Genomic DNA, 25,998 nt, shown 5'->3' with positions numbered 1-25,998 from the left:
AGAACACAAAGTATAATCTTGTTTGTATAAGTTAATTTAGCCGCGCTTAGAACAAAGAGGGATAAGTGTCAGGGCCGCAAGGTGTTAATAACTTTAGACAATAGAAGTTTGATCAAGGTATTAATTGGCTTTCAATGTAAACTATTAGCACCTGCCCTTATCCATCCTAATGATACATTGTGTAACAATCGGGATTTGAGAGGCACTTGATTAGCATATCTCTATAGTTTAACTAGCCATAACAATTAATATAGTGGAGCTAACATCTTAATATTTCAGGCTTACGAATGCAAACTTAAAACTTAAAACTAATTTACTTACTTCTTCAAAATTTCCCTCTAAAGGTTTATAAGCTAGTAATAATATAGATCTCATCAGATCTCCTACTAGTACAAAATCACCTTTAGTTTTTAAATATAATGCTATAATGTTGTTAAAATGGCTACATTCTAGTCTCAACTCTTTCTCTGGTGTCCATTCAAATAGTCGAACCTGAAAAAATATTGATATGATATAAAGGGAGAGGACAAGGAACAATCCTCATTGAACCCAAATGAAGTGGGCTTTTATAGTCAAGTTATAGTCATAAATCATATTAGCCTCCTGTTCCACCAGTACCTGGCTTCTGTTTCTGAATCACTGTAGAAAAAGGTACTATCTCCACAATATCAGATAATTTAAAGTTCAGTTATTGCTAGATTGCATAATAGAAAAGTCAGCTATGAAATATTATTCTGTGTTGGTGAATATTAAACCATACTTACAGTACTGTTAACACTAGCCAGTAATTTACCATTAAATTCTACCAGAGTATAGGCTGCTCCTTTTATTTCTTTCTCAGCAACTTGACTTAATTTACCTGTAATATTATATAGGATATATCAAACAATAATCAAGAGACAACTTGTACAATGCTACAGAGCTTTTGTTAGAATAACTGATCTGGACTAAATTTAATGATATTTTATTATATTTTATGCTATGGACAGGCAAATATCAAAATTTATTGTTATCATTAGATCAATGCCTCTTTTAATGATAGGATTTTTCAGAAACATTCTAATCTGCTAAAATAAGATCATTCTAAATATATATATATATATATATATATATATAAGTTTTTTTTTCTTTCAACCACATTAGTGATAGGAGGGTAAAAACGACACAGTGTTGACAGAATTACTCTTACCTCTTGAGGAGGCTTGGAACCAACTAGCAGACAACAATCTAACTCGTTACAGACTGAGGATGGTTTAAAACCTATATAATATATTACCCAACTTACCATCAGTATATTGAAAGACAATAATTCTGCCTTGTTTAGGTTCAGCCTCTTCAGGATGTACTAGAGCTGTACCAACTATATAATAATAGTTATTATCTTCTCCTAACTTAGCTGATATTAAACTAGTAGCACATTCATTATTCATCAACTGATGGGAGTGTAATACTGAAATAATTAAAAAAATAAATTTTATTTTCAATCTATGATGGTGTTAGGTTAGATAATCTTTCCAAATCTGATATACAATGATATATATTTAGACAAGCAATATCATTCATAGAATTATTTTAATTTTAGACAGAAAGTATATCAAATTGACTTCATGATACTGTAAACAGTTGTCTTTGATAATAACTCAAAATAGTCTCATATTGAACCCTACAAGCAAACAATACAACAAGACAAATAAAGGGAGAAACTGCCACAATGAACAAAAGTGACTTACCTTCAAATGTATGTTGATCTATAATCAATAGTGAATGAACTTCAATCTCATCACCATACGAAACATCAGACGCCAAACTTCGTAAAGATTTAGAGTTGGCACTGCTTGAGACATTAGCTGCGTGGGTACTAGCACTAGGTCTTGATGGTGTGGCTTCATTATTATCCATTATATCAGTTCTCATTGATATTACACCAAACGTCTGAGACGATTCCTGATACGCTATACGCCTGAAAAAACATCATTATGTACATTATGCCTGTCAACGTCATATTGTTCAACATTTTATTGGTCTAGCAAAATGACATTTTTGGTATCATTATGCTCATGGTGGGAACAAAATGATATTTCTAGTTTCATTATTTTGCACCTTACTGAAAATATTATTTTTCTACTTCTCAAACCAAATGAATGGTGTTTAACGTCCTACTTTTCTACACCATGTGTGCTATTGAAGAGATCTTTAACAAGTGCATCACATGCTTCTATTCAAAACATAGTCTTCTAATTACTTGAGTTAAAAGCTTTATATAAGATATATGGTATATATATATATAATAAATAATTACCTAGGTGACTCCCACAATGGTATAGTTCTAATGTGTAGTTTCTGGATCTCATCTATAGTACCAATCATCAGAGTAGAATCATTAGCCAATGCTAAACTGAAATAATAATATAATACTATCGATTAACACTGGTATACTCATCTATGTATTTACTTTCTTAGTTTAAAAAGCTTAATTATAGCTGTCAGATTGTAACCATCCACTCTAAAAATAGCATTATCTAAATTACAATTGTATTTCTTCATTTGTTTGTGATATTAACCAATCATAGCATGTCATGTAGGATGAATTGTGGGATAGCAATACCCATGGTAGAGCAATAAGACAGCCTCTTTGGGTTCATTATCTAAGAGCGAAATTACCAGGAAAATCAACGATATAACCATTTCCTCTCTCCCATTTATTTCACTCAAGCATCAATTGAAATAAAATATGTTTCCTACCTGTCTGGATAGCCTTCAGAATTTAAGGGACACATGTGATTAACCTCACGTAAATTAACATTAGAAAATACTAGTTTATGATTACTGGAATAGATGACAGTAGGACGGTCTGAACACGCGAAGATATTAGTCGTAGCCAGTGATTTAAATGTTCGTAAAACTGTAGGTTGTGTTCCTAATGTCACTTTCTTTTTATCTCGTAAAAACCCTGAAACATAAATATGGACAGTTGTATATTTAATTCAGATCAGACCTTTTTCAGCTCTTAGTCAAGCTATACTGGCAAGATATATTTGAGGTATTTGACATAGTTATTGGAAATGAATTGAATCAAGAAATATTCCAAGTTTGGAGGACTTTAAAGGTCTATTTTCAAATTTGTTCCAACCATAAAACAAACTCTTCAGATATAAGGTTTAAGCAGTCTTAAAATATGGAAGTTAACAGAAGACATAAATATTACGATGTGTATTCATGATGGTTTTATAGATGACAAAAATTGTCAAATTTATTCAGAACTGAACATGTGATATTTCGGTCATATTTTGAGATAGTCTACATTCTTATTTTTCAATAAGAAGAAAAGTCAAGAAGAGTACCTGTAGCTGGATCAAGATTAAAATAAAACAAGGAACCATCTCCTAGAGCACACAATAAATAATGTACACCTTCAAATGTTGTTAATAATATAGATCTTGGGATAATTTCTGAAATAGAAAATTAAATATTTTTCAATAATAGAGAATCTTCTTTCAGTAATGAAATGTAGGACAAAATTTACAGTGACATAATCATTTTATCACAATCTGTTACCTAATAAAACAAATAATGAATATCTACATACTAAATGGGTACTGTCACTTCTACTTATACATTGAATGGTAGACATATCTTATGTCAGATTTCTTTATGAAAAGTGATATGAATTGCTGTATTTAACTTTATCAATTGAACATTTTATAATGATAATCATTTTATTTTATATGGAGAATAAGGTCCATTAAACCAATGACAGTCCTATCTAACATTAAACAACTAAATAATATAAAATATAAACATCCTACCTCCACCCAGCATCTCTACTAGTAAAGTCTGTAGATTTGGTAAACGTAAAACACGAGCTGAAATATCTGTCCACAAACCCACAGCACATAGTTCTGACTTCTCTCCTTCTTTTAAAGTACTAATATCTATACAAGCTACTTCATGTTCCATTGTTGCATTACTTTAATAAAATCAAAAAAACAATCAATAACATGCTGAGGTATTTTTTAACAAACCAATTTTTAACATAAAATGAAATGAATATCCTTCGTTTCTCTGTTTGGTTGGGCAATGCTATGCATTCTATTTTCAAATTGAACCAGTCCAGGCTCGAGCTCTTGATCTCTAGGTAAGCATGCAAGCATCTTACTTACTCAGTCACTGTAGGTAACATTACTGAAGAATAACATACCTTATTTCTGTAATTTGACCTGACTGTATTTCTAGATAATAAACATCACGACCTACAGCTATAACAACCTGACAAGCATTACAACTAGCTAGAGAGATATTTTTACCCTCTTTATGTCTCCATTCAGCTACCAGACTTTTACTACCACAGTTTACTAGTCGTACTGCTGCTGTAGTTATCTACAATAACATTAGAACTCTTAGGACATGATTAAAATTTTAGATCATTCCTTAATTAAATCCTATGTGTTATTTTGGAGTAGAAATCAAATCAAATAACATAACCACAGTTTATGATTAGGACCTAAAATTGAGCCTGAAAATATGGCATATTAATTTTTTCAATTTCAGTTTTCAGACCATGATAGCTTTAATAATGATATAATAATGAGTAATTACAGATTTCTGTACCTGAATAAGTTGATTTTCTATGACGTTTCCACAATAAAAAGTCTGTGTATCAGCATCAAAACCTGGTAATTCTGTTTCTTCTACTTCTTCTCCATTTAAAGCTAAAACCCTTTAAATAGAATTCAGAATAAATCTCAGAACTTTTTTGATATTTTAAATTTAATATATGTTAAGAAAACATTCACTCTGCCATATTCAAATTATCTAGTTATTCAATACATCATTTAATACAGATTTTTAAACGATTTGGTACACAATTTGTGCAATAATTCACAACTGCAATCTAGACCACAAACATTTCTAATCATGACATTATAGAAGTAGCTTACCTAGTTTGACCAACGAAAGATAAGACCAACATATCATCATATTTAGTACCATTAAGACGTAAAGGCCAGATACCCTTGGTACCAGCGAGATCTATATTAGCATGTTCATGTATACCAATACCATTTCTGATAATACGTAATGATCCCTCTTTATGGGAACCAGAGCATGTCACTAACTACAAAAATAAGAAAGTTGATTTAAAAGAAGCATGGAAGTAAACAATGACAATGGACAATTTGAACCAAAATATTTAGAAGGCATTGCAAGTTTCAGAACATGAGCTCCACTATAATCATTATTGTGGATGCTTATATTTTAAAAACATCTAATGTCAATCTCTACCCTTTCCAGATTCTACAAACTTTATACTTTTCATTAGGTTCATATATAACAACATCAAGATCTTAGTTAAACGTGTAAGAAGTGATGATCAAAAAATATTGGAGGCAAATATGTTTAAACTACCTAACATTCGACCTTGACAACTTGTACTACCTGTAGAGTAACTTACCTGTCCTTGACCTTGGCGTTCTAGATCCACTACACACATATCAACTATAGGACCTAGATTGGTGAATGTTTCCATCACTTGAACATAGGATCCATTATCATCTTGATCTACATTTAACTACAAACATGAAAATAAAAGAACATGAATAGTCCTGGTCTCTGATGAGCTAGAATAATGTCGAAAATAAGATCAATGGAATTTATCCAAAACACAAGGTTAATGGGATCAAAACTTTTACAGATTATTTAGAACCATAAACTTCTATGAGAAACAGAATCAGACATAAAACAAATGAACTTGACTAGGACAGTGAATAATATAATTTCCTTGCCATAGTTTATACAAAGTAAGAATTATTTACCTTGACTAATTGAGAATCACCCAGTCTAGAACCAATAAATACAACACCATTATCTAAATATGTTATACATTCTGCTATTGTTGTCTGAAATATTAAACATATAATCATTTTTTATAAATATAAAATAAAACACAGACTTATAAAATGGAGATTAGACAAGGGCAAGGTTGTTTCAATTGGTTAACCAATGATAAAATGATTACTAATATGATTGACAATGTCAGTCCTCAGTTATCTCATAATTTCTTTAACATAGTTATTTTCTGAGTATGCTAACAAATAGACACTACTAACCTCTCCTAGGAGTTCCACTTTAATATCTTTAACAATAGAGTTACCATCCATCTTTTCTTCTCTATCTAATAATAACATAAATAATCTTCCTGCCATATCACCTAGTAAATACCTTGAACCATTCGAATCTACTTTACCATAACAAGTTAACGCATATTGCTGAAAATAGAACATTTATACCTATTTTACAGACAGTAAATTGCTAGATATAATATATAGACACAGCTTTAAGGAACAACAATCACTAGTTAAAGTTTTTTTCAGTGTTTCCCCCGTCTTCCTCAGGCACATAATGCATAAAACTTTAACCAGTGATTGTTGTTCCATAAAGCTGTGTCTTATATATCGTACTCACAATTGGTAAATGCCATTCAAAGACTTTATTGCTAGATATAATTATCAATAAATATTTCAATATGTATAGAATCACCACCTAATATTCATTTCATAGACTGCAAGCCAAATTAATTTCATTACATATTAAGTGTGATAACTCATAACTGCAATATTTTCACACCTTAGATCTACTGATTCTGATCTATATTCAAAAGGCCTGCTTGATTTCAAACTATACTAGTACAATGGGTAATGATATATCTTCAGTTGACTTATCTCATTTATGATATGTAATACTCCCCCCTCAACCTCCATCTAATATCACTTACCTTGATAGCTGGTGGTGCTATAGGTATATAGTTATCTCCTTTATGATATGTAATAGACTCCTGTCCTACAATCAAAGCTCCTCCAAATGGTTCAGGTACTGAAAGTATTAGAAATTCAATGCAATCAACAACTGCTACTATTTGACAAAATTTAGACTTCAAATTTCAATTTAAACCAATAGTAAAATGAATAGTAAAATAATGTGATGTGGAATGAGGGAAGATAACAATGACAATTTGATGTCACATACAAGACTTCTGCACCATTTTAGGTCTTAGAAAGGACTCATTCAGGCAAGACGATAAATAGCTTTTGATTTAAATCATTGACAGATATCTAGTCAAATGTCTTCAAATTTTCAATAAAAACATACACATTAAGTGATGAAAATTACAATTTATTGGGTTTAAAAAAAAACAAACCTGATATGACCATACAAGCTTCTGTTTCAACATTATCTTGTTTCCATGGACCTTTCAGAAACTCTTTATCACGTAATGATATTTCATATGTTTTGACATGGCGGCCATTTTGATCCTTGAATAAAACAAAGATTTTAAGTCTAATTTTAGGTCAATTAGAAACATGTCTCTGGTACGCTATAAAACTAAATGATTATTCATGGCATTGAATATAAAGAAAATACCAAAGATGCATTATGTTGACTTCATATACCCAGTACCACAGTGGCATTAGGTGTTCTAATTGAATGAAATGTAACAGTAACAATTAATATCACTGACAGAGGACATAAATAAAGATTCATGTCCACAAAAAAATTGTTTACCAATCTATTTACCTGATGGACTAGTATAACTGTTGGTTGTTGACATCCATAAAGAAAATTCATGTCAATAACTGTTAACTCTTCTAATCTATAATCAACAATAACATTGGCATTATATCATGTAAGTAATATTCGAAATATCATTTGATTAATACAACATCATTTACAAAATGCATCAGTATCCTTACCTGACATTGAATGCCTTTAATTCCTTATTTTCTCTGTCAAGGGGGATAACTTTAAACAGTCCATCATAAAGATGGAGACCTATAACTCGACATAGTGGATCTATGATACCAATAATACCAGTTTCTGATGGTCTGCCTATTCTATCCTGTAAAAAAAACCAAAATAATGGCTTGAAATTCAAAATAATTTAAACTAATATCAGATACAGTTGCAGTTATCGGAAATTAAGAGTTGAATAAACATGACTATTATTTGAGTATCATTTAGTTAGTAGATATTAGCATTCTACATGAAAATACAAATTCTAAGCTCCATATAAATAATTGACGACCTTGAAAACCTGTCTTATTCTATCAATGACAAGAAATTTATCTATATGTTTATTGATCATCAAGGAAAGATTCTTCTTACAAGTCACATGTAGTTAAGTTTAGCCAGAATTTATGTTTACAGACCTGTACATTGCCATGTGCTTTTGTTATAATTTCCATTACATCCCCTTCTTGATGCCATTCTAATATCATAGCATTATACCTAGCAGTGAGTAGAAATAACTGATCTTTAGACTCTCCCTGAAAGAAAATTTGTTTTTTTTCATCTTGTATCAGAGCATTTGTGATTCAAAAATCAGAAGTAATTGTAGTTTCTTTACTGTGAAAAAACATAATATATAATTTTTCATGTTTTAGGACATTTTAAATACATTCCTAACAACAAATATCAGCTCTTGAACTTGTGGACAGCAGTTTACATGTAAAAATGTCAGTTTTTATTGCTAAATTCCGATCCACAAAACAAATGACCATTAATATGGCCATTTTTTTCCAAAATAAGCACAGATATTTTTACTTACAGGTGGTCGAAATAGTTGCATAACAGCAATTCTTCCATTGATACCAACTTCTTTAATAGGTCTTAATCCTTCTGGTGTTACAACATATATTTCCATACGCGTATTCTTAGCAATGATTAAATTCAGGTCATTGGGAGAGGTAAAGTTTCCTGAAATGTATTTGTTTTAATTTGTAATGTCAGAGTTTCACCAGTTATATAAAACATCATAATTCTTTAAGATATCTATTCAATTCATGTACTAGTATAAATAGGCCTTATCAAGGCCTGAAGGCCTGACTGCTTGGTTTCTAATCTAATAACTATCGTTAGTCCTAGTATTTACCATCCGAAACAAATATTGGCTGAATATCAGCGATTTTATTATGTTTTCTTAAATTGTACCAGTATGGTATGATGCAAACCATTCCAGCTTACAACTACTCCTGATGTTTCCCAGATTGCAATCATATTCTTTGAGACTAATTACTTATAAAAACAATCAATTAGGTAGGATTAATCTTAAATGGGTATCATTAACAAAAAGGTAAATAAACAATTATAAATGTGGAGCATGGTATTTTGGTTCATGAAAAGGGTGACTTTGCAAAATCGACATCAATAGGGGCAATGATATGATTTGTGTTGGATTTTACCTGTAACACATGCATTTACTGCAGTGGGTTTGTGAGCTGTAACTACATAATTATACGCCATTTTATGGAATTTTTAAAGTTTTCAGGAAAAATTCCATCAACAAAACGGCCGCCGGAAGTCAAAATTTTACACGCATGTGTGGCGCGAAAAGATTGTAGTGTTGGACGCGAGTTGCTACAGGTAAACAAAACCCGGTTTATATTTGAGGAAATTTCATTTGTGGCTGCATATTTATTTAAAATATGACATATTTTTCGATTGACAATCGCTTGGTAGTCCTTTCTGAACATATTTATTAAGAAACTGACAGCTCTTTAGGGTTGACAAATAATGAATAATGAATTTGTAAATTCCTTATAAATTTATATAAAATTGTTAAAAATGGAGTTGTCTTTCCCTGTTTATCCTTATCCTATATTATGCCTATTCTCTAACATTCTCTTAATAAGCCAGATTGGTTCATCAGTTCAAGATTTTCATGTGCTTAATCTTAATCTGCAATTTTCTTTAACTCAATTTTAAGTTTTTATTATGCACAGTAACAGTACATCGCATGTCAAATTCACTTAGGGCTAAGTATTAAGGTAATTTCATACTGAGGAAGGTATGAAAAGAACACTTGGGTCTGAATATTTGTTGTCATTGGCCTACTATGTCTTCATGATTATGTGTCTTATTATTCTTTTACTTTGTTTTTATTCGCCTTCTGATATTACACTTACAGAGTCATCTAACTAACAAGTGAGGTATGGCTGATTTTGGTTTTGCACGATTTGGTGATGATGATGATAATGAAGAAGATGATGAATTTGATCCAGGGGTATGTTTACCAAATTATTTTTAATTTTTGGTTTAAGTATCAGTTTAATCCTGTGAAAACACACTGAAAATATAAGGTCTACTAAGCTCTGCAAATATTTCAACCTGGGCTCATAATGGGCATTATTGAATATAATAGATATAATTTATTGTAGTTACGGTTTGGAAATCGTGATGGTTTGATATTTGTTGTTGATTGTAATAAAGAAATGTTTGATGCTGAAGATGAAGAAGAATGCCCATTTAGAGTCTGTATGAGGGTAAGGATTAATATTATTCTTTACACCACAAAGTACCCAAGTCTCACCATTCCCTGAAATCCTATGTCTTTCACCAAATCCTTCATGGCTGTGACATAATGAAAACAAATAAGGCAGATACCACTCTTTTGAGACAACTACCAAACTTTAGAAGTGTCTTATGTTGACTTATTTTTTTGAATACACCCAGACCCTGTTTTACCGCATATTCACTTGGTTTGTGCTCATGTCATCCCTTATTTCACCCATACTACCGGAACTGTTCTTGTATTGAGAAGATCTATGATTTATATTCTAATGGACTCACAACCTTAAATTGTGATATATATTTCAGTGTATAAAAACTACCATGCAGAATAAAATTATCAGTAGTGAAAGAGATATGGTAGGAGTTATCTTTTATGGAACTGTAAGTATACTATTTGTACACAACATAAAAATGTGGATGTATATTTCCATCACCCCTGGGGGTTCGTTCTTCTGTTGACATTTTCTTGTGAATTACATATTCCTAGATGCTGTTTGAGCTTATGTTTTGTCAAGAAAGCTATGTTTTATTTTAATACATCATCTATATAGAAATATTAAAGAAGTTTCATGCCATGCAATCTTCTGACAACTGACCTGCATCTCTACTGAAGTTGGACAAGTAGAACTCATGAATATTATGATGTATATTGTTTTTTCATTTAAAGTTTTATCTAATTCATCCTAAAGTTCATATCATTTTTCTAAAATATTACATACATATTTTGAATTTGGTAATATTTAGTCTCTGTTTTCTTTCAGGAAAAAACAGACAATCCAAGTGACTTTAAAAATATCTACATTTATATGGTAGGTTTAGTTTTCTGTATTGAGTTCTCTGTATTGACATGTCATGTTGGATCACCATTCTATGCTTGTATTGGCATGTCATGTTGGATCACCATTCTATGTTGTATTGACATGTCATGTTGGATCACCATTCTATGTTATATTGAGATGTCATATTACTTCATCATTCTATTTCTGTATTGGCATGTCATGTTGGATCACCATTCTATGTTGTATTGACATGTCATGTTGGATTACCATTCTATGATATATTGAGATGTCATATTACTTCATCATTCTATGTCTGTATTGGCATGTCATGTTGGATCACCATTCTATGTTGTATTGACATTTCATGTTGGATCACCATTCTATGTTATATTGAGATGTCATATTACTTCATCATTCTATGTCTGTATTGACATGTCATGTTGGATCTCCATTCTATGTTATATTGAGATGTCATATTACTTCATCATTCTATGTCTGTATTGTCATGTCATGTTGGATCACCATTCTATGTTGTATTGACATGTCATGTTGGATCACCATTCTATGTTATATTGAGATGTCATATTACTTCATCATTCTATGTTGTATTGACATGTCATGTTGGTTCACCACTCTATGTTGTATTGACATGTCATGTTGGTTCACCTTTCTATGTTGTATTGGCATGTCATGTTGGATCATAATTCAAAGTTGTATTGACATGTCATGTTTGATCATTATTCAATGTTGCATTGACATGTCATTTTGGATCAAACTGATTTTGCTTATGTATTCCAAAATATAAAAATGAATATGTACTTTAAAATAATTTTCTTATTTTCTTTGTTTAGAATTTAGAGCAGCCCGGCGCTGAAAGAATTTTAGAAATAGAGAATATGATAGAAAGTAAGTTATTAATATTGTCAAAGAATTTGTCATTATTGTGAAATTTTACGTAGAGAAACTATTTATGACAAAATTGATTTTATCTGATACAGAACTCAGGTTTAGAAATACTTGCAATAAAGATGTATATGTACATTCATTTGTTTAATTGAAATGTTATATTACAGATGGATATAAAAAATTTGGTACAAAATATGGTCATAATGAACATTATTCTATCAGTGAAGTTCTCTGGACTTGTGCTAATATGTTTTCTAATTCGTAAGTTGACTTATTTCTTTTGGTAATTACAATTTTAAACAAACTCTGCATTTACAAATTTCACACGCATATCAACCATTCAAGTTGATTCTTGGTTGAAGAGGGCTAAGAGCGTGGTGTTGTTTTTTGTTACTGTTTTTATTTTTTCACCAGTCAAAACTATGAAATGTCTGAATTTTTTTTGAAATTTTTGTCCCTTAACTAGACGGAGATTTGATGTACTCATTGTTTTGAAATTTTTAGGAGCCAGAAAATAAACTATAAACGAGTGTTATTATTTACTAATAATGATGATCCACATTCTAGTAGTCTTCAGTTACAGGTACGTTTAAACCTTGCTGAAATTACTCCTATTAATATTTGACAAAGAGTTCTTACATTGATAATAGAAACTAATGTTTAAGTATGAACAGTCTTTTGGATTGTAAGAGTGTCAAAGCTTGTGTCATAGACTGATAAAATTCATAGCAAAATTAACAAAATGGCTTAGATGGTTTGGCATAATTTCATCATAGCATTACATTATTTTGCTGTTTGCCCCTATTCATTATATAGTATGATAGGATGTGTTCATATCAGTCAGTTTATATACTACTTCATGTTTTCTTTATTATTTCTATTAAAGAGACAAGCAAGAACTAAAGCAAATGATTTAAATGAAACTGGAATTGATTTAGAATTGATGCACATGCAGAAACAAGGACAAACTTTTGATGTTTCTAAATTCTGGAAGGTAATTTACACAGAAATAGACCTCATATTAACCTTGAATCATACCAACAGTAAAACCTTGTTCTTACCACTTTACATCCTGATGTTTCATCATGAATGAACAGATAAATTTTCATATTGTAAGAAAACCAAATACTGTATTATTTCTTATAGGAATATGCCAATGGGTCTTTACATGACATGAATTTAATAAGCAGATACTTATAGAATCATTAATCTCATTCTAGAGTTAAAACAAGCAATAATAAAACTGACACCATGACTAGCATATGGTTGTTTAAATGAAAATCTGTTGGAGATTTTACCATGAAGATGACAGATTTTAAGTGTTAGATTGTTATGTGTAATATGTGCCAGAACTTTATATCAGTTTGTTAACATGTTTTTCAGGATTTAATCTATACAGCTGATGATGAGTTGACTGAATTACCAGACCCTTCTGAAAAACTTGAAGAACTTTTAACCAGGTTTGTACTCTGAGTGGTATTGTGTTTTTTCCCTTCGTGAAATTATTGAAATGGTTCATTATAGTATAAAGACAAATCATAGTGAGATTTACACATTTATTATTCTGGTTGTTTTAAATATTCAACATAAGTTTTAGCCATCAATGTACTAAAAACATTATATATTATACTATGATACAGTAGATTAAAGATTTAATTTAAACAAGGTTGATGTGTAGGAACACATAAGCCTGGCAAACCATCATTTATAATTTCAGAGTAAGAACTAAAGATCATAAGAAGAGAGCATTCAGAAGAGTTCCATTCTCTTTATCTGATGATATTAAATTCTCCGTTGGAGTGTAAGTTATCTCAAGTTAAATTTTTCTGGAAGAGATATATTTATGTTTTATCCATTGGTCAAGTAAATATCAAGACTGCAGCTAGAATTTTTAATCTTTATTACTTATGTAATTAAAAATTAAGATTACAAAAAATTTGCATAACCATTAAAATAGTGCTCAGTTGTTGACTTACAGAGTGAAATAACAACATTTGAAAAATATCAGGTAATATATCCTTAATGTCACACAGAACCATGTTTTGATAACTGGACAATGGTTATTGGTTTTATTCTATATTTGTAGGTATAATCTAGTACGACATTGTACCAAACCATACAGTATCAAACTAGACAAAAAAACTAATGAAGAATTAAAAAGTCACAGTAAAACATACCTCAAGGTAAGTTTATAAAATCAATAAAAAATCAGAAAATGCTGTAATGATTTTCCCATTCCAATTTACCCATTTAGTTTGTCTTTGCTGTATAAAATGTCTCAGGTTGACCTTGTAATTGGCAAAGTCTGAGAATAGCTGGATATTTGACGACTCTTTACTAGCCATCTGTTGCATATGTTCCATATGAGACATCATTCAGAACTTGAACTTCCACATTGACAGTATATTAGTAATTATTAGTAATTAATAATATTTTTCAACAAGGCCAGGATTTCTTGATTTACAGGAAACAGGAGAAGTGTTGATGCCACAAGATTTAAAGAAAGCTCAAACGTATGGTGGACGTAAAATTTGTTTTGAAAATGATGAAGTTACAGAAATTAAGAGATTTGATGTGTCAGGTAGATGATTAACTTAAAGAATTAAGAGGAATTAGTTGACAAGATCTCATGTTATTATTGGAAATTGAGGTTTCTTGTAAAGGTCTGAGCAGATAAGAAAACTCTCTTGATGGGAGCGAAACCCATATGTAATTGACATGACCATGTTGCATGGTGATAACACTAGTATCAGATATAAAATCAGAAATGAAATTTTGTTTTTAAAGTAGCGAAACCAGTTGTGTCAAAAATTGTGTAATTTAAAGGATTTTACAGTTAAGTTATGGTGTATTTTGTATTTATATATTTGAATTTTAATCTGATATTTTTATTTTAGGATTAAAATTAATGGGTTTTAAACCAAAAAATAGATTAAAGAAATTTCACAATGTTAAACCTTCATCTTTTATTTATCCTGATGAAGATGTAAGTAAATTTCTTATCAATTTGATATTCCAGACTAGTTACATTGTGACAATAATTTAACAGTAGATTTCTGAGTTGCTGCCCTTGAGTTCATATTACATAAAAATATATTTTAAAAAGACCATTAGTAACGGGAATGAAATATTTGTTATAGTTTGAGATTTGAATTTGTAATTGTGTAATATAGATATTTGTATTAAAGTCTAACCATGTTATATTATTCAGTCAATATCAGGCAGTACGACTATGTTTACAGCATTATTAACTAAGTGTATTGATCGTGGTGTTATAGCTATTTGTCAATACATACCTGGTAAAAATAATCCACCTAGGTTTGTCGCTCTTCTACCTCAGGTACGCCAAGTTTACTCCTACATTGTTGTCCATCTTTCTTATTTTATTTAATCCTGTATTGTATTTGCCCAGTTGCACTTAAAACTTTTTTTGTAAAGATTCATGTGTGAATAGGGCTTGCACCCTAACCGTAAAATCTATAACTCAATATTAATGTTGCTGAGCAAGTATCCAAGATACCTTCATTGAATCAAGTGAAAGTTTAAAACAAGAAATATTCTACATGTACAGGAAAAATAATAGGTATGACATATCAGGCTAATTACCATTCAATTTGTGCCTAGAATTGTAACAGACGGAACCAATCGAGCACCAACAACAAGACAAAATTTCCTGATCCTTCTTACTAAATCTGTTTTCAGAAAGAAGAGTTAGATGAACATAAAGTGCAGATAACTCCACCAGGTTTTCATGTTATATTTTTACCATTTGCTGATGATTTTAGAAAAGTAACTTTTGAAGAAGCTCCACGAGGTAGGATATTGATCAATTTGAAAGGATATAGTTGTTTTAATCAACTGATGAGTATTGGTAAAGAAGTTGAAAGTCTACAACGAGTTGTCTTTCGAAAGCACTGGCTGTGACACTTTCACAGTGTGACAAGAATTTTTCTAACCTTGAGAAGGATTCAAACCAACGGCACTTAAATCGCCTTTCAAGACAATTCAACTCGCTACCAACCGAGCTGTTCCATTCGTTTAAAAGGCAGTGTTCCAACCCAGTGTTAGAGGAAAGATTTAACACAGTGACTTTTCAGAGATTTCGAAAATTAAATGTAAAAATATTGATATAAACTTGTTTTCAGCTACAACAGAACAGATTGATAAAGCAAAAGAACTGATCAAGAAATTACAGTTTAAATTTAATAGTGAAAGTTTTGAAAATCCTGTTTTACAAAACCATTGGAGAAATATTGAGGCCCTGGCCTTAGATAGAGATGAAGCAGATGAGATGACAGACTATACTAGTAAGTATTGAGAGGGGGCAGGGTTAAGAATTAAATAGGTAAATTATCAGGACAGAGTTAAGAATGAAATTATATGGAAAAGAAATGTTGAACTTTGGAAGACTTGGCATTAAAGATAGAGAATGATGAAATAAGATTAAGGACTCTAGGTTACACTGGTGAGAGTGTGTTTATGAGGAAAGATACAAAACTTATCACGTAAATAAAAATTCTAATAATTATCTACTTCAGTGCCAAATGAAGCTGGTATTCAGAAGAGGGCTGGTAAAATAATGGATGAATTTAAAGATTTAGTTTTTCCTCCTGATTATGAACCTGGGGTCAAACGAAAGGTCAGTTTTCAAACCCATGAAATATGAAGCATTTTATTACCGAAACTTATGGCGCTGATTGGTCTTTATCTATTATTACTCTAAAAGAGGCACCATTCTTAATGAGTGATAATATAATAAACATTAATAAAGCCACAGTTGAAGAAAAATCCAAGCCTGTCTGTCTACTAAACTGTAATGTAATGGTTAATATATTTCAATAGTTTAGTATTATGTAACTTTGGGTTCTTGGCAGATCAGTTCCTATGTTATACTTTGATTTGTTTCAGGCACCAACTAGTGAATCAGCAGCAGCTAAAAAGCAGAAAGTAGCTGATGCTATGGTAGAAATAGATGTTAAGAAAGAGGCTCAGGCTGGAAGAGTAAGTCATTATAAGATTATTTCTCAGTGGAAACTAGGATAAGTTCATCACCCACCATCAGATATGTTTTAAAATAATGTAACTTTCTTCAAAATTTTACTTTGAAAGTTCTCATTCTATTGAGAATGGGTCTGCAGTAGTTGAACAACTCACTGGACATTAAGGCTCAGAATTCAATTCAGTATAGGTAGGAATAAATATACTTTTCATATTTTTCAACTAGGTGTCCCCTTTTTTCCCTCATTGTAAATATATCTTATTTTTGTTTTCTAGTTGAACAAGTTAACAGTACCAGTGCTAAAAGAGTTGATTAAGAAAGAAAAGATAACTGCTAATGGAACAAAGAAAGCTGATCTAATAGAAGCTATTAATGATCATTATGGTATTGCTGCCTAGAATTATTTCATTCATGTCTTGCATGTGAAGTAGGGGTGGTCACAATCAAGTAGATAACTCTGGAAGGATACTAATATTTGATAACCTGTAGCAAGCAGTGTGCTCAGTATTTCTTATGTAACATTCATAAGATATTTTCCAACCTTTGTAATACAGTTTGTATTCAGATTTCCAAACTGGATGTCTGTAATTCCAGAAAAATTGGATCAGAATATGATGTTATTGTTTAAAAATCTATCTAAAAGCAATCTGATATTTGCAGCACTTCATTATGCATTTTGAAATTTAACTACTTCACTGCCATGGCATTTCATGTTGCATTTTATGTCTTTGTCACCAAATTTTTACACACATTATCTGTATCTTATCATGTATTCAAATAGATCTTATTACATCAACCAGTTTTTTTCTTATAAAACTCCAGGGAATATACTATGCTGTTGACCTGTGTTTTGGATACAAGTTCATCAGATGGACAAGGATTGGGGAGTTTATTTCAGTCAATAAGATTTTTGACATATAAAGTATGTAAGAAAAATATTCTGGACCAAATAGCAGAAATATTTGAGTCAAGAAACTACGAGCACACCTTTGTTTGTGAAATGGGTTAAAGGCAAAGATTTGCATTGTCACCATGGAGCAGCCGTAATTGATAATAACACATGGGTATTAACAAAATGATTTAATGAAACCAGCTATACATATAAAGATATCCTTAACAATATTACTTCTCTCTCTCAATAAACTTAACAATCAGTCTTTTTACTAGGTAATTAGAATGTAATGAAGTAAGTAATGTCAAAATGCACTCACGTCAATAATGCTAAGTATGTCCAAAGGAAAATCTATCAATAAGATTACTGAAGAGCATGCTGATACTTATAAGTCATGTGAACTGCAAACTGAAAGTTTTAGATTTTACAAAATGATCCTCTATGAATTGAATGGTGACAATGAGAGTTGAATGTACTATACATGTATATATAATAAATGTCTATAATACACAATGATTGGAAGATATTATAAAATGATTTAGTATATTTTAATTCAACTTGTTTCCATAGTTTCTGATTCACCTGTAAAATAAAAACAGATTATTAGATTGATAGTAACACTTATCTCAGCTGTGACAAAGGATCAATTGTTACACAAGATGCACCCATGTTAGCACAATAGAGAAAGTGTAATGCTGGTACATTCATCCACTCAGAACTCTTTCTTATATCTCTTCAATCCCACAAATTATTAATAAATCTTGCCTTGTTATTGATTTACTCAAAGCAATTTGACATGAGAGAAATTAAATGTTATATCCATAAAATTATAAATCGAACTTTCTATGAACATTTTTTACAAATTTCAAAGGTCATGACCTACCACTTACCAATTTCATTGAACATAAATTCTTCCTGACATTCTTTCAGGAACTGTGTGGAACGAGATTCATCTAAGAATAACGAATACACTCTCTTGATATCATCTACTTCAACTTCAGTTGCCTAAAAAAATAATAAAATCAAGAATTTATTTGATTGTCCAATGAAGGAAAGGATAACAATTCCTCTTGGATCTTTACTGTTAAAATAAAATACAGTTTAAATCCAAGTAATGTTCTGATAAGATTTTATCCTCTCTAACAGAGGACATTGTTAATAATTCCTTCAACTTTCATGTTATTTTAATGGCCTTAATTTGAAATGGACCAAGAACATTAATTTCTGAACTATGTAATTTATTACTAATATTTTCTGTTATCTAATGTTACTCACCCCCTCATTATCAACAAGAGATTATTATTAAATTCTGTATCGTACAGTGTATAAAAACAAAATATTATTGCCAGACTTGGAGGATGTTCTACAGCCTGTGACTATTTCTAACCTTCAATATAACTTACCTTGCGTTTTCTAGAGACTAAGTTAGCAGTTGTTATAAGTTGTATAGAATAACGTAATGATGTTTCCATACCGATACGTGTTAAAACTGTCAAAGCATCATCACTCATCTCTACATCTTCTTCTTCACATCTATAATTAATAAAAACTAATTAATTTGTAATTGCTGAACATTTAGCAAGAAGCTCTTTGACTTTCTACAGACACCTAGCTCTGTCTTCCTATTGAATTTGGTTTGGTTTTGTCAGCTTGAGACATGAATTGCATCTTGGCTTGTCAAATTCTTTTATTCTAAAACTGCATCTTTATTAATATATTACAGTTTTCTCATTTTCTTAAATTTAAGGAATCCCTAGCAAACTCAAGGGAACAACAAATTCATGGATGTTCCATTGCTTGAATGATTGAATGAAATTTTCATGGAGAAGTTCCAAAACAAACCAAAATTGAAGTAAAATATTTTATATCAGCTACAAGATGTTACTAAGAATACCCTACCTGATTTTAAGAATCTGTTTGATCTCTTTCTCTTCATAAGGTGATGTAGATATAATGAGTAATCTATCTAGTAAATCTATTGGTACACCATGAGGACTGTTATACTGGGTACCTCTAATTCTATAATCGATAAATATTATCATCAATGTACACATGTACAAGTTATACTATTAAATAGTTAAGCAAGTGAACAGAAAGCACTGGAACAGAGTTAATGATCATTTAGAGCTAAAGTTATGGATGGTTTCAAAGAGTGGCAATTGCTGTATTTCACAGGACTAGTATTCCTCACATCTCTAGCTTTTTCGACAACATGGATTCTGTGAAAGGGATGCAAGATTCACAAACCAGTCACAGAATGGCACCATGTGTTCTGAAAGTTTGGGTACTATGTGTAGCACACTACACTTAAATTTATCACACACAGAATGTACAATAAAGGAGCACAAATTCAATTAAGAAAATAAAGATAAAAAGCTGATGTTATAATATGGAATTCGAAAGGAATCTTACTTTGTGATGCCTCTATTGGTGGCCATTATTAAAATAGGAGCCATATCACTCTCTAGAGCTCTGTTAAGGAAGGAGAAACATTCTATATCTAACATATGGACTTCATCTATAAATAATACACCAGGTACTATCTCAGCCTTGCCTTCTTCTCTCCATTCAGCTACTTTAGAATTAATCTGTTCTCTCACCTCCGATTTGATCTCACCAGTATCTCCTGAATAGTCAAAATAATATATATTTATCTTGGTTCAAGACAACTATCCAACAGAAAAAAAATAGATAAGGAAAACTTCTTTGATTTATATACTATTCTTGCATGATGGCAACTTCAACATGTGTCCAATCATTGAATTTTTTGTTACTTTCGTACATTTTTAATTTGTAATTTTGTTGTGTTTTGTAACCGAACATTCCTTCACAAGAGTCTATTTTGATATTCGTATTGGTCCTTTGCAGACTGACTAATAACTATCTACTCCGTAAGAGTAGTTTTCAAGGTAATATTTTCGATTTTAACCATGTACAATGCTTGAATTGAGTAACTTAGTTGTCAACAAGAAGATCATTCAACATCAGAGTCTCTGACCAAGAGAACATGGAAATTTCAAAAGGAAACTAAAAGGAGAAATAAAATGGAGGTGAGTATCAAATATATGCCAAAAGTAGATGTTATAAAGCCTACCTGAGAATAAAGCTAAGAAACCCTGTGTTCTACTGTTAATAACATCTATCTCATGTAATGTTACTGTATGTACTACCTCCTTTCTCTTCTGTAGTTCACCTTCAGGACACTGCACAAACTTAGTCTGGAAAATAAGAATACTAATTCTAAACAATTTGACGACTTATTCAGTTCCTTACTATTAAATTAAGATGAAAAAAATTTATACAGGACTAACAAGTACACTGCATACTTTATCACATACACATGCTGGTGTTAGGAGAATAATATATATTACAGAAATTTTACTGTTTGCATCTATCATGTTGATTGAAAAAATTACAGAACTATATAAGTGAATAAATTACCTGTGGACCCATAGCATCATAATCTCTAGCTCGTGTAAAAGACCTGCCTAATTTGGTGATTTTTCCTGATGCTTTGTCTATTGTGATGATATCTCTGTAATATGCAATTTACAAATGAATACAGATTCTCTCATATTTCATAATAACTCCCTTCAATACAATAGATCTAGTGATTCTCTCTAAACCTGAATATCACTGCATGCATATTCTGGAAAATGTCTCTTTTTGATTCGAAAAAACTTAGTAACAATGGAAGGTTATGAGAAGGCTACTAAATTAAACGATTAAACCAAGATATTTACCCTGCTTGAACTTTATCTTTTGTCAGGGATTCAATCATTTTCTGTCCCAGATCATAAATTGTCTCCATTTCTGTAGTTTTTAATGTCAATTTACCAACTTTAGCTCCCTGTAATCAGAAACAAAATAAATCTGACTGTCAACGTGGTAGAGGATTCTGCTTTTCAAATGCTTTTCTATTAACCAGAAATAAATTTTTATTAATGAACATCTCTCCCAAACAATCTCATAAGTATCAATAACTCAAAATATCTTAGAACATTACATTAGATATTTAACAATATAATTAAAGAAAATTATATTTAAGATAGTAATATTTTGGGATAAGTTAATCTTTCTTTTAAAATTTTGTGTCCAGATATTATCTGTTCAGGAAAAGACTACTCACTGTGCCTGTAGCTGGTCTGTCTATCTGTATCTCTACCACTTCTCCTTCAATAATTTCAGTTTCTTCTCTATAATGAGACAAATTTAGAAGTCACATGAAACCTGTGTTTTTGTAAATAATGTCCAAGGCATGCTCTCAAAAAGGTTTTCGCTAGACCAGCAGGTTTTCTAGCAAAGTATCACACCTTTGCATTAATCATTATTAGACATTTAGAGAATAAAAACTTACTTAATTCTGACACCAATAGATTTTCTAAAAGCCTGTGTCAGTGCCTCTGTTTTACTCATTTCTAATGAGAATATTTCACTACCAGCTATACTAGTAAATGGTGTGTCAGATCCTAGAGCTTGAGCCATACCTGAAAATACATTTGTCATAATGTTATTTTCGTTATCGTTCTACAATTGATGCATTTAGCACTATTTAAACAGTGTGAAGTTTTGTAATTGCATAAATTTCATTATTTCACACTTATCACAGTGTATTACAAAATACAAATTGAAATAGTTTGACATTGTCTGTGGGGTTTTTTAATTGTAAATAAGTAACATTGCTAAAAGATGTAAATTTGTCCAAAGATTCTAGAATGTTGTGATATCCACTTACCCATAGCTATAGCTGTTTTGCCAGTACCAGGTTGTCCTGCTATTAATATAGCTCTTCCAGCTATTTTACCTTCCTGAAAATACAATATCATTACTTCAACAACTGAGAAGTTTGAATTCAAGTAAATTTGCATAGAGAAGGAGAATTCCTTTCATGGAAAAGGCACTGCATAACACTTTATAGAGAATATTATTTTGCCCTGTTTATACAGAAAATAAAAACAAAATTTCACTTTGGCTAGAAAAATAGTAGACATCTTAGATCCAAATCCTTTAATAAAACACAGAGAGTGTGTCTATGTCTCTGACCTGGGACATAAAAATGAGTAAATACAAAGTGATTGTTGTGAAAGAAAATGCCCTAATACCTTGATAACTTCCAGGATGACACCAGCAGCTCTCCTAGCAGCTGCCTGTCCCACCATACCCTGTGATACTGCTCTAGCTTCCAACGCATCATCTAAACCTAACCCTCGAATATGGGAATGAGCACCTACAATGAAAGAACAGATGTTTTTTATTATATTAGTATTATAAATTACAGGATATAACATGAGATACGGTAATGCAAGCAATGCCAATATGATGCATTTATAATATATGAATAATTTACACCATAACTCATTCAAAGGCATGTAGTTTGTAGACTTTAATAACAGTCTTCACCTTGTTTACCACACCAAACCAGGCTGAACTACTTCTTTATTGTTAATCATATTCATACATTAACAGCCAATTACTGTTTGCACAAATTTAATCCATTTTTGTGGTAATGTAAATCTTTTCAAAATCAAATGCCTATATTATCACAGAGTTAATGAGAGGTATGATCTATACTTACCGATTCTTTCAATCCTAGTTACCTCTCTCACTTCCTGAACTTTCTCTGCTGTAACCTAGAGAGGAAATATATTTCAATGTATTTTACATTATCTTTACATTATTATTCATTACATTACTGCTCTAATTATTTCATGTTTTTCTATCAAATTTGCCATTTCCACTAAACTATTTCAAAGCATTTGTATTTGTATTCAGCTTGACTTGACTTGAAAATATTATTCAGAATTGAATGCCTCCCTGTCATAGTTATTCAAGAGATTTGAACGAAATTTGAAGGATGAAAGATTTAATGGTTGTCAACAATAACAAAACAAGTCAAAAAAGTAACTGCAGAAAACTGAACAAAAAGAAACGTCGTTAAAGAAGTGACTTAGACGCCACAATATTCTTGAAGACCTTAGATCTAGATATTAGATATTTCTTTATTCAAATAGCAATCGTTTATTAAAGTACAATGATTAAATCAGTAAATTTCGACAAAAACACACAAATTTCAACTTACAGAAGCCATGCTGCCGGTATTTTGATGTGGCGTCCTCTGGTGTTGATGTGAAGGGGAATAACTCGTTTGTCAATCTGTCTCGAATATTGAGTCCATTAATAAACTAATCGTTAATCCAATCAAGTTTTAACCTGCACAAAAATTTAATGATTATTCTTTGTTCAACCCAAACATTGGCATAGAAACGTGATAAAAGGATACAAACAAAATTGAATTTGATATCGAATCCCATGGCAACTTTTGTTTGCTATTTGAGGAAAAGATTTCTCATTCAATAGTTTAATCAGTCCCCGGCCATACACTGCTACTGAGTCTACAGTTTTTTGCGATTTATTTCAGTGTGAATTTACATGTGCTCTTTAAGGCAATTTGTCCGAGAAAAACATTTTTTACTAACACCACATTTGAACGGTCTCTTGCCAGTATGAACTCTCATGTGAACATGGAGTGAACTTGTAGTGCAAAAACATTTTCTACAAACATCACATTGGTGGGGTTTCTCTGGAACCAGGAAAACTCGAACCAAAACATTGGCCCGAATCTCAAAAAAGTGTCATGAAAAGTGGTCCGAGTTTGTTTTGGTCCGAGTTGTTGACACTTACCAAGAATAGTATATCATAAACAAAAGGCTCCGATTAATATGCTATACATATACTAACCTTGGCCTTAATCTAAAGTCATATTCTACAAGAATTCAGATAATCCCGTTTCATTTTTTTATTTGATTAAAATGATGAATATTTTGTCTAAACACGGAGATTTATACAATGTATTCTCTCATGGTAGAGGCAGACATTAGATATAATCTGTTCATCACAATCAAATTAAAGTTACATAAAATCAAAAAGACAGAATAGACACGTCAGTTTATTCAACCCCCTAAATAATACAAAGCAGACTTCATAAAAGTTGATTTGGAATGTATTTGCAGCCAATAAAATATGTGATTTATAATAACTGAAGGCAAAACAAAAACGTTTTTTGAAATCTGTTTTATTAAACTATAAACTGACCGCAAAAGAAATTTTCTAGAAGTAGAAAAGCCTATCCCGCAATCTCATGTCCATAACTATGATTAAAATGTTATTCAAGAACTCCTAGGTCAATCTACAAATCCCATGACAAAATTAATTCGTTTTGTTTATCATTTAAATATGTGGCTATTGTTATGAAAAGTGCGTCAAAACATGAATTAGCCTAAATAGAATTATCTAGAGCTGCACGCACACACAAGATGTTTATAAAAGGGACGCTACCTGTTCCATCTTTAGCGTTTTAAGACAATATTTAATTCAACCCTATTGCAATTTGCAATTTCCTACCAATTATTATCCAGTGGTTCAACTTCTATAGGGACCGGTTGAGCCAAGTCCAAGGGCCCCCATCCCCAAGAAATAATATCAACAGGCATTAAATCGACTTACACTGGTCTCGGAATGCAGGAGAGCTTAATATGGTAATCGACAATTTCCCCGGAGGAGTCCAAACCTATTTGAGTCCACGAGCCCCCATTCATCAAGTTGAGCCTCTGCCACTATCCAAGAGAGTATCATTTTTGGCATGGCTCTTTAACATGACTGTTTCCCCGCCATCTTATTAATTAAAGAATTTCAATCTGGTTACAGAAAACAGATCTTGTCACAAGCTACTATTTCCGAATTTGCGATGTTAAACTCCATATTTTAGTGAACTTTTGGGGCACAATACTAAAAGATCAAAAATTATTTTATAATAAACCACAGATTTGATGAACACCATGTTGTCCACAATAAAACTCAAATTAATCTAAAAGTCACTTGTCTAGTCAAAAGCAGAAATAAACACATGTAAAATTATTATTTTAGTGCATTTAGGTTTTATGTTTATATAGAGTGCATGATACATAACGACATTACAATGAACGCTTTATTAGGCGGCGTAGGTGGTTATAAATTCTTCATATTTTAAACTCTATGAAAATGAACATTATAAAATTGTTTCTTAAAACATTTAAATATAAGTA

General features: G+C 31.2%; 3 protein-coding genes across 3 annotated transcripts in view; 1 reads left to right on the top strand and 2 right to left on the bottom strand.

Annotated features, from left to right (window-relative positions):
* Window positions 1-9,344, bottom strand: part of LOTGIDRAFT_209160 (hypothetical protein) — a 12,595-nt gene extending 3,251 nt beyond the window's left edge. The window contains exons 1-21 of the mRNA XM_009053555.1: window positions 9,234-9,344; window positions 8,600-8,748; window positions 8,202-8,318; window positions 7,746-7,891; window positions 7,570-7,645; window positions 7,193-7,307; window positions 6,770-6,867; window positions 6,105-6,263; window positions 5,811-5,894; window positions 5,450-5,566; window positions 4,938-5,113; window positions 4,609-4,717; window positions 4,199-4,377; window positions 3,807-3,967; window positions 3,342-3,449; window positions 2,743-2,950; window positions 2,300-2,395; window positions 1,731-1,960; window positions 1,286-1,450; window positions 765-859; window positions 322-492 (exon numbers count right to left, since the gene is read on the bottom strand). Of these exons, the coding sequence (XP_009051803.1) occupies window positions 322-492; window positions 765-859; window positions 1,286-1,450; window positions 1,731-1,960; window positions 2,300-2,395; window positions 2,743-2,950; window positions 3,342-3,449; window positions 3,807-3,967; window positions 4,199-4,377; window positions 4,609-4,717; window positions 4,938-5,113; window positions 5,450-5,566; window positions 5,811-5,894; window positions 6,105-6,263; window positions 6,770-6,867; window positions 7,193-7,307; window positions 7,570-7,645; window positions 7,746-7,891; window positions 8,202-8,318; window positions 8,600-8,748; window positions 9,234-9,294 (2,820 nt within the window). The 5' untranslated portion in view covers window positions 9,295-9,344. The remainder of the gene's footprint in view (window positions 1-321; window positions 493-764; window positions 860-1,285; window positions 1,451-1,730; window positions 1,961-2,299; window positions 2,396-2,742; window positions 2,951-3,341; window positions 3,450-3,806; window positions 3,968-4,198; window positions 4,378-4,608; window positions 4,718-4,937; window positions 5,114-5,449; window positions 5,567-5,810; window positions 5,895-6,104; window positions 6,264-6,769; window positions 6,868-7,192; window positions 7,308-7,569; window positions 7,646-7,745; window positions 7,892-8,201; window positions 8,319-8,599; window positions 8,749-9,233) is intronic.
* A 49-nt stretch (window positions 9,345-9,393) lies between these two features.
* On the top strand, window positions 9,394-17,821 carry LOTGIDRAFT_182021 (hypothetical protein). Its single transcript, XM_009053554.1, has 20 exons — window positions 9,394-9,414; window positions 9,959-10,054; window positions 10,209-10,313; window positions 10,648-10,722; window positions 11,103-11,150; window positions 11,972-12,026; window positions 12,194-12,287; window positions 12,531-12,609; window positions 12,913-13,020; window positions 13,410-13,486; window positions 13,744-13,827; window positions 14,113-14,209; window positions 14,493-14,607; window positions 14,924-15,012; window positions 15,238-15,366; window positions 15,729-15,840; window positions 16,172-16,333; window positions 16,565-16,665; window positions 16,935-17,027; window positions 17,301-17,821. The coding sequence occupies exons 2-20, from the start codon at window positions 9,983-9,985 to the stop codon at window positions 17,421-17,423; spliced, it is 1,818 nt and encodes a 605-aa protein (XP_009051802.1). The 5' UTR covers window positions 9,394-9,414; window positions 9,959-9,982; the 3' UTR covers window positions 17,424-17,821.
* A 270-nt stretch (window positions 17,822-18,091) lies between these two features.
* LOTGIDRAFT_203071 (hypothetical protein) lies at window positions 18,092-25,104 on the bottom strand. The gene is made up of 15 exons (XM_009053553.1): window positions 25,010-25,104; window positions 23,997-24,127; window positions 23,493-23,547; window positions 23,020-23,144; window positions 22,653-22,725; window positions 22,275-22,404; window positions 22,047-22,113; window positions 21,661-21,767; window positions 21,359-21,452; window positions 21,012-21,135; window positions 20,330-20,543; window positions 19,817-19,936; window positions 19,321-19,450; window positions 18,808-18,922; window positions 18,092-18,499 (listed from the first exon to the last, which is right to left on the bottom strand). Exons 2-15 carry the CDS (start codon window positions 24,003-24,005, stop codon window positions 18,471-18,473), a joined length of 1,392 nt encoding a protein of 463 aa, XP_009051801.1. The 5' UTR covers window positions 24,006-24,127; window positions 25,010-25,104; the 3' UTR covers window positions 18,092-18,470.
* Window positions 25,105-25,998: the final 894 nt, after the last annotated feature.

This window comes from Lottia gigantea (genome assembly GCF_000327385.1).
Source record: "Lottia gigantea unplaced genomic scaffold LOTGIsca_2, whole genome shotgun sequence".
Taxonomy (NCBI): Eukaryota; Metazoa; Mollusca; class Gastropoda; family Lottiidae; genus Lottia; species Lottia gigantea.
The sequence above is the reverse complement of the archived record's forward strand: the minus strand, read 5'-3'. Positions and strand labels throughout refer to the sequence as shown.

Bases quoted from the DNA above. Each gene is read 5' to 3' on its own strand.
- LOTGIDRAFT_203071 (XM_009053553.1), bottom strand. The intron at 21,453-21,660 runs GTAAATATCTTG...TGCATATTACAG, and splicing joins AAAGATAAAGTTCAAGCAGG to AGATATCATCACAATAGACA. The intron at 19,451-19,816 runs GTAGGGTATTCT...TATTAATTATAG, and splicing joins AAACAGATTCTTAAAATCAG to ATGTGAAGAAGAAGATGTAG.
- LOTGIDRAFT_182021 (XM_009053554.1), top strand. From the start codon at position 9,983: ATGGCTGATTTTGGTTTTGCACGATTTGGTGATGATGATGATAATGAA. The intron at 10,314-10,647 runs GTAAGGATTAAT...TATATATTTCAG, and splicing joins CATTTAGAGTCTGTATGAGG to TGTATAAAAACTACCATGCA. The intron at 16,666-16,934 runs GTCAGTTTTCAA...GATTTGTTTCAG, and splicing joins AACCTGGGGTCAAACGAAAG to GCACCAACTAGTGAATCAGC.